Source organism: Rhipicephalus microplus, chromosome 2, assembly GCF_043290135.1.
Source record: "Rhipicephalus microplus isolate Deutch F79 chromosome 2, USDA_Rmic, whole genome shotgun sequence".
In the NCBI taxonomy this organism is placed as follows: domain Eukaryota; kingdom Metazoa; phylum Arthropoda; class Arachnida; order Ixodida; family Ixodidae; genus Rhipicephalus; species Rhipicephalus microplus.
Window position 1 is genome coordinate 245,400,811 of NC_134701.1, and position 7,694 is coordinate 245,408,504.

At 43.7% G+C, this 7,694-nt stretch overlaps 2 protein-coding genes across 3 annotated transcripts; one reads left to right on the plus strand and one right to left on the minus strand.

Annotated features, from left to right (window-relative positions):
- The first annotated feature begins 1,204 nt into the window (after nt 1–1,204).
- Nucleotides 1,205–4,129, plus strand: LOC119170199 (polyprenol dehydrogenase). Its single transcript, XM_037421283.2, has 7 exons — nt 1,205–1,482; nt 1,573–1,677; nt 1,764–1,832; nt 1,914–2,015; nt 2,075–2,282; nt 3,285–3,477; nt 3,770–4,129. The coding sequence occupies exons 1-7, from the start codon at nt 1,347–1,349 to the stop codon at nt 3,986–3,988; spliced, it is 1,032 nt and encodes a 343-aa protein (XP_037277180.2). The 5' UTR covers nt 1,205–1,346; the 3' UTR covers nt 3,989–4,129.
- Nucleotides 4,091–5,858, minus strand: LOC119170201 (anaphase-promoting complex subunit 15). Of its 2 annotated transcripts, none has more exons than XM_037421286.2 (4): nt 5,622–5,858; nt 5,479–5,538; nt 4,821–4,937; nt 4,091–4,159 (listed from the first exon to the last, which is right to left on the minus strand). In XM_037421286.2, exons 1-4 carry the CDS (start codon nt 5,742–5,744, stop codon nt 4,148–4,150), a joined length of 312 nt encoding a protein of 103 aa, XP_037277183.1. In that variant the 5' UTR covers nt 5,745–5,858; the 3' UTR covers nt 4,091–4,147. The 2 variants fall into 2 exon arrangements, with proteins under 2 accessions (XP_037277183.1, XP_037277182.1); XM_037421285.2 differs by having other exon boundaries at nt 4,821–4,943; nt 5,622–5,856.
- Nucleotides 5,859–7,694: the final 1,836 nt, after the last annotated feature.

Consider the following 7,694-nt stretch of genomic DNA (forward strand, 5'->3'; position numbering starts at 1 on the left):
CAAGAAAAGAGCAAACGCTAGATAATGTGCTGCCATCTGTGAGGCATTGTGAGACTCTTTATGGCCTCCGAGATAGCAAGCGCACGGCGTGTATCTTGGAGGCCATGCGATTCTTTCTTTAGATCAAAAACATGTACCATTCTTGCGCGCGCGCTGGTACAATTTACTGTGTGCATGTGTGTCTATGTGACAAAACATATTAATAAGTATACGCTCAGTGGTTGAAGGGCGCACTAGGGACTGGGTTTCGCTATCGCGTTCAACTCTTAAAGGCGAAGCTTAAGGGTCTCCCAATTTTTCGCAGCACCCTAGCGGTACAAAATGTGAAGGTAGTAGACGACGAGCTTTCGTTTCGACCAACAGACTACATCACTGGCGTCATACACTGTAGGCTTTCGTGAGGCAAGACAAATGCTTCAATAAAGCAAGCAAGTAGTTTGTGCAGACGGCTGTTCTACCTCCTTCACCTGTAACGTGTGCGGCATATCGTGCACGTTAGATTCACCCTGGCGGAACTTATTTTGAAAAATAACATGGAAAATTACGGAGGAACAAAAATAGATCTGCTTGTGTAGTAGTCATGTTCTCTGTCCACACCAACGTTTTTGTTGGTAGACACCCACGCCTCAATCCGCTGGTTAAATAAAGTTTGCTCACTCACACTGTTTGCACAGAGTAGTACAAGAACTACGGCACTTAAATCTCCCGCTCTATGCGCTAACTTTTTTTTTTACGTTTGAAAGCAGGGTTTACGTTCATAATTAGACATTTAAAAAAGTTTATAGCAACTTTTTTTAAGTAGCTTTTTTGAAGAATAGTCAGCGTCACGTTTTTGTTGTTTCGTTTTGTGTTTGGTTCCATTTCAGAGTTCTGATTTTATTTGGATGGAGAATGGGCAAACCTATCGCAATCGCTTGCGACTAGAGTGTCCCAAACACGACGTAAACGTGCGTGAGTTCCAGTCCACGTGAAAAAATAAACAATTTTGAAGCGCCTGAGTTGCTCATTTTCGGCGGAAAATGTTATGGAAGGGTTTTAGCAAAGAACAGCAGTAGTTGCATAAAATAAACTGCTGCCACATCTTGAGCTGTCTTCGCCGGCAAAATGAGTTTAAAAAACGAGCTTGGACGCATGCGGTAGCGGACACTGTGCAAACAGCTGTAAACGCGCAGTTTTGTTTTGCATTTTGCATTCACCAGATGGGCCTTGGAGTGGCGTCGTTTCCCCCCTAGCTGCCACTTTTAATTTTTGCGCCGCCAAATACCCCCAGACTCGCACGCGTGCATAATTGCACGCAGAAAGCGACAAGTCTGAGACAGCTTGGGAGCAGCTTTACTAGCTCGAACATGATTTCTCTCATCCACCATGTGATTTTCCTCGTCAGGGACCTGCTCTGCTTATACATCCTGTCAGCCTATTATCTTCTCTGGGAGTGCCTACTGCGGATAAAGAGCCGACTATCGCCGCAAGAGGAAATTTCATGTAAGTTTAGCGCGCATTTCTGTGCTTATGTGGCTTGCGTCACAGCTTGTCAATGAGGAGTTGTGAATCTGATAGCTGATACCATTTCAGACCGCTCCATGCTAAACAAAACAGTTGTGGTGACAGGAGGATCAGGCGGAATAGGGCACGAGACAATACGAGCGCTTTTATCTCTTGGTGCTCGAGTTATTGATGGTAACAACTTTTGTCTGCCCAAGGAGCAGACTAAAAGCAATCCTAGTTACAAATTTTGTTTTAAGTATATCTGATGTTTGTTACAGGAAGTCCAGATACAAACTTCAAGGAAGAACGAAGGCGTTCACTTTTGGAAGGACAGCCAACAGCACAAGGTTTATCAAGGTTTCTCATTTGTTCTCCTGCACAAGTGTCTTGTAGAGTTATTGTCTAACCAAAGCTAAATATCTTTGCAGTGGAGCTCCTGCATCTTGACTTGAGCTCAATGGCTTCTGTGAAGTTATTTGTCGAAAAGATACTGAAAAGCGAAAGCAAAGTGGATGCCCTTATTTGCAACGGTAAGTCAACTTGAATCTCTCTATGACACAGGACACTCACAGTACCACCTTCTGTCTAGCTGGCGTGATGCTGATGCCATACTTGGAAACTGAGGACGGCTTTGAATTGCACGTGAGCATTAACTACCTTGGCCACTGCCTTCTCACCGCCTTATTGCTACCTCTGCTGATTGCTGCCAGTAGCAAAGGACAAGCCGCGAGGATTGTTAATGTATCGTCATGCGTCCATAAAGCTGGCCGCATGGACATCGATGATCTCAACAGCAGGTGAGCTTAGTGTATGTGAGGCTTACTAGGAACGCAGAAAACTTGCAACCATTGTAAAGGAATAAGCATAATATGTTCTAGCCCCAACAAGCTATTACGTTAAGTCTATCGTGGATATATTTCTTTTACCCTGCCTCGAATCTTCGTGAAACAGTGTGATTGCAAATCTTATTGTTTCCTTATCGTATTTACCCATGCCACATACCCTCATTTGCTGCTGCTTCTGCCGCCATGGTTTACTGTTAGTTGTCAAAGTAATACACCTATATAGTGTGACAGAATTGTTGGCTATTGGTGACATCATAATGGGCAGATCCAGATAAAATTTCGCATGTAGAGTAATCTTGGTACAGAACAAATCTTGTGTCATCTGGTTTTGGGTTGTGCTTATTGAAGGCAGGGATGCAGCAAAGTACAAAAAATAACCAGGAGCATTATAGCAACTGACGTTTATCTAAAGCACAAGTCTCAAACCCGCCTGATCGAATGGGCCACATTAAAACAAATACACACCTGCATGGGCCAGAACAATTATGAATGTAGGAGGGAAGGGAGGTGTATAGGTTGTACAAGATATCAGCTTATGTTTCCATATGAGAGGTGAACTTCTCATATCTCATGTATGGGTTATTTCAGAAGTAAGTTTGGCACCAACAACACATTGATACCTATCTTCATTATGACTAAAATCTGGATGCCAATGCTTAAATGTTGAGTTTTGTTTGATGGTTATGTACAACACATGGTTACTGTAGGGATTACTTTATGAAAAAAATACTTCAGGCCAGTCATATTGTGTAGCACATGAACATACTTAAGAAATTTTTAAAATAGGACAAGGACAGTCATGTGCGGGCCGCTAGCACTGCGTGTGATACTTCTGGCTTAAAGTCTCCTCTACATTTATGTGTCATCTAAAACTATGCGACACATGCTGTCCCATCAAGGCGTTCCATGAACTGTATGGCTGGTCCACATTTCCATTTTACATTCTTTTAACAGAAAATCATACTCTTGTTACAACGGTTACGCTCAGTCAAAGCTGGCACAGGTGCTGTTCACAAAAGCGCTTGGAAGGCACTTAAAAGCCAAGGGTGTTCCTGTGACCGTCAACTGCATCCACCCGGGAATTGTGAACACCCAGCTCTATCAGAGGGTATGGTGGGCACCTCTAGTTGCTGGCCTTTTCTTCAGGGTAGGTCTTAACACTCTTTTTGTGCATACATGTACAAAGTGTAGTTTAAAAATGCAAGCTCATGAAAGTGCTTGAGTCAAAGTAAAAAAGAAAAGTTCTCATTTCTTCGTTAATTGTATAAACTTTTATTCTAGGGTGATGTGTGTATATAGTGATCTATTAATAATTAAACTTTACAGTTGGACATAGATTAAACAAGTAATAACTGGGCTTATCAACACTATCGTGACAAATAATGATATCCTTTTATTGCTAATTTTTTTCTTGTTATTTCTCTTAATTTTACTGACAGACGCCAGAAGAATGTGTTAAGACAGTGCTTCACGCAACTCTTTCGAGCGAGCTTGAAGGCATCAGTGGCCACTATCTGGAGGAATGTGCACTGGCTCAGTCGCTATCCCTGTGTGACGACCACTCTGTCCAAGAGAGACTTTGGAACAAAACGTGGGTGCTGCTTAGGCCATGGCTAAACGACCGCACTCATGCATTGGACATCCTGCTGGCATCTTGAAATAGCCCATTCACTGAAACTTGGAGAATCGGGGTACCAGGCCTTGTTCGGGCACGATAAACTGCAGGCCAAGACCTCGCTGATCAAAAATGACCAAATCGCTTGAGCGTGAGAAAAGAATACAATTTATTTCTCTGTTGATGTCACCTGGAATGGCAGCTAATGGAACATCTGCAAAGAAAGAAGGCATAAATAAGCAATGTACGCATCAACATTATTATTTCCACAACACAATTTTCATGTAATCGTGTGTATCTCTAGCCTTTTGATGACTGTGGCAAATGAAACATAGGACAAATGCAGGGATTACCTTGCCTTAAAAAGAAGGATTCAATTTTTTTTAAACTATTCATGTAAGTGTTACAATAAGAATAATCATTACATTTTATTCCTACCTCATTCTCTAATCATTACCTTATTATCTCCACCACTTCACAACGTGCTCGTAAATAATTTGCCGCATATCCTGTTTATTTTTTTCAATGTTATACCACTTCTATACTGTATGGCTTGCATCAAGTTTCCAGGTACTACTGGCTCTTCTAAACACACAATCACTTGACTACTGGCTTCAGCATACAACTTTTTTTTTTAGTTTGATTCCTGGCTTGCCCAGTTGAACAGAAGGTACCTTTTAATGTGTCAAGTCTAATACATTTTATAATCCGATGACCTGTGATGGATGGTCATTCGACAAATCTAGCAAGGCCATGTTATAAAAAGTGAAACAAAAAAGGAAATGTCTAACTTTGTTATACAGCAAATTAATAATGTCTGAACGGTGTCTTTGCTCATATGAAGCCTGATGGGCATGCACACTACCAATGCTTACAGGCGAGTCTTGATCGTAATTGATGTCATCTGCATCCAGTTCGTCGTCTTCATCCTCGTTGCTATCACTTTCGTCGTCCTCATTGTCGTCGTCCTCATCGTCTTCCTCGTCTTCATCCTGCAACTTTTCGAGAACACAACTTAGGAAGCCGAACCACCGAGCAAAATGATTCCACGGGTTGTTTATAAATCCTTACGATAACGATTTGGTTGACCGGTCGACTGCTCTGTTGCGAGAGCCAAAATCGAACACAGGTGAGGTGCATTTCCTTGAGACTAAGCGTTTTATACATATAATAAAAACAAAAGTTATTAGCTGGCTTGTCTGCGTTGGCTGACCACGCAGGGGTATTAAGTTTGTAGTATAGCACGTTAGGTCCTACTGCTCAATTAGGCGACGTCAATAACCTGTACTAAATACACGACGTATTTCCGCGTTTTATCCGGTACCTGGCACACGTACAATCTATCGAGCATGATAATGTATAGTCCTTTGTGCTTTAATGGTGCCGTTGGTTTCGTCCTACGCGGCATCTTAAAGAAAGAAATTGTCGTGCATAACCTCTGCGCAGGCTGAAGCACGCAGACAAGCGAGTAAAACAATAAAGTAACTCCAACGCGTAAGTAAAGTTGAGAATGCCACAGCCGGCCAGGCTTACTTCTGCTGCAGTTTTCCCAATCGGAACAAGGTCGTTGTGCGTCTGCGCGATGCTGGTGAGCTGAAATAACGCATAAATTGTATATATTTGTGGCACGCCATCCGGCAACAAGAGAGAACGCAGCGAGCGGCTGCAATACCTACCGCGCTTTGGTGTTCTTTCTCTAGCTGGGTTAACTCGGATTCGTCATCACAGGGCCGGTCAACGTAGAACCAAGACTGGTCGGCTATTTTCGGCTGTAGAGAAGGAAACTGGGGCGCCTCCATCTACTCTTATAATTAGCCGCTCAGCACTTCTGCCCTTTATTAAACATGATTGCAACAATCAAGCAGAGTAAACAAACGTAAACAAACCGTTCCTAAGATGGATCGGCTTAAACTTGCATTGGATACAAAGGACGCCATGATGTCGATGGCGCTCCCGTTCTTAGTGTTAGAAACAAAAAAAAAATCCTGTGATGCCTTTTAATGTGAAAAGTGAGCCCAACTCTATGCGTGTTTCATGCAGCAATATATTGAGGCATGAAGGAAAAAAAATGTATAGAGGCAAAGTATTTCAGAGCGACGTGTATGTATGGACAATTCCAACTTTCAAACTGCAGAAGGTTAGGACCACTGATCTCCAGTGGAGATCAGTGGTTAGGACAGGTGCATGTGAACCGAAACATTTGTAAACGACAAAAAGTATATAATTAACTAGAGCAAAAATGAATTAAAACGCAACAGCGCCGCAAAAACATCAAAATATATCCATCCATCAATTAATGCCCATGATAGAGCAAAACGTCAATAAGAACAAAATAAAACAATGTTAACCAGAACCATAGCCTCCTTTATTTTCTGTGCCTGCGCTTTGCCGCCGGGATCAAAGGGAGCCGACCGTCAGGCTGAGTTCCCGCAATCACCACCAGGCGGCGCTGCCTTCCCAGAACCGGCAGAGCCTGTTCACTGACTCCGGTGCTACCGCCGGCACTGACGGGTGGGTCCTTCGTTGCGCGTTTGTAAGCGCGGCAAGCTTAAAAAACAAAAGTGTGATACCACTCCCGTGTGCCACTTAAATATTTAGGAGAGAACATATGCAAGAGAGAAAGAATAAGTACGCAAGATAGCACATTGAACAGAACACCATACCTTCAAGGAAACGGTAGAGAAACTTGTTTATTGCGTATTAATGCTTGTACGTCCTTTTCGTTTGCCTTTTCGCGGATATGACGAAAGGCAAGAACGTAACAATCTTCTTTGAGCTTTTCAAGTTCTTGCTTATATTTGTCTACAGTCTCTCTCAGGCGGCGAATCTGTGCTTTGAGGTCACGCTCTTTCCGTCGCCACTTCATTCGCTCGACGGAAGGGACAAATGTAGGTACTGATACTTGTACAGCTCGATCGCTTTGTTGCCTCGTAGCAGGGATGCCGTCCTCACAGGTGATACTGCATGCCGGTGGTGACATATCGCGCCCGTCGCCATTGGTAGGGATATCATCACCATTCCACGGAGGGTAGTCGGACTTGCTACGACGCACGGCTCGCCTTTTCGTTGCTGTGGGACATTCTGACACACTGGCTCTTTTTCTGATCGCCGCGTCCCTTCTCGGGGCTTTTGTCGAAGGCTGCAAGTAGCGCGGATATTCTTCGAATACGCTAGGCACCACACCTTTCATAAGCCTTCGTGTTTTACATCCTTGCTTAAAATCAGAAGCAGCGAAATGACGACTGCACACGGTTGAGTAGCAGCAAGTGGTGTTCGGCGTCCAATTGTCTCGTGAAATGACTTTTATCCACTTTTGCCGCAACTCCTCGTCGCTTGGAATTTCGTGGAATGAAATTCCTACTTCCTTCTCTTTTTCCTTGAAGACTAGCAACCGGGCACGCAACAGTACGCCATCGCACCTGACGCGGGTCATCACAGCCGAATGAACCACGGAGACTTGTGTGCGTAGGCCGCTGCACGAGACAGAAACGAGAGAAACCGTAAACTAACATTCCTGATTACACGCACTCACTTATTGCCGCGTGTCATCTGTTCACGCAACACAATGAAGCAACAGTTAAATATCATACTTGCTGAAAGTACTACGCTGCGAAGATAGGTGCGCGGAAAAGTATTGCCAGAAAGAAGCGCGAAAAATGATAGCCGCGCTTGACAACGGCCGTGCAAACGCGGGGTACAAACGACGTTGTTTGTTTATACGCACTCAGTTAATGCCGCGTGTCATCTGC

Bases quoted from the DNA above. Each gene is read 5' to 3' on its own strand.
- LOC119170199 (XM_037421283.2), top strand. From the start codon at position 1,347: ATGATTTCTCTCATCCACCATGTGATTTTCCTCGTCAGGGACCTGCTC. The intron at 1,678-1,763 runs GTAACAACTTTT...TGTTTGTTACAG, and splicing joins TGGTGCTCGAGTTATTGATG to GAAGTCCAGATACAAACTTC. The intron at 1,833-1,913 runs GTTTATCAAGGT...ATATCTTTGCAG, and splicing joins AGGACAGCCAACAGCACAAG to TGGAGCTCCTGCATCTTGAC.
- LOC119170201 (XM_037421285.2), bottom strand. From the start codon at position 5,744: ATGGAGGCGCCCCAGTTTCCTTCTCTACAGCCGAAAATAGCCGACCAG. The intron at 5,539-5,621 runs GTAGGTATTGCA...GCGTTATTTCAG, and splicing joins AGAAAGAACACCAAAGCGCG to CTCACCAGCATCGCGCAGAC. The intron at 4,944-5,478 runs GTAAGCCTGGCC...GTTCTCGAAAAG, and splicing joins TTGGGAAAACTGCAGCAGAA to TTGCAGGATGAAGACGAGGA.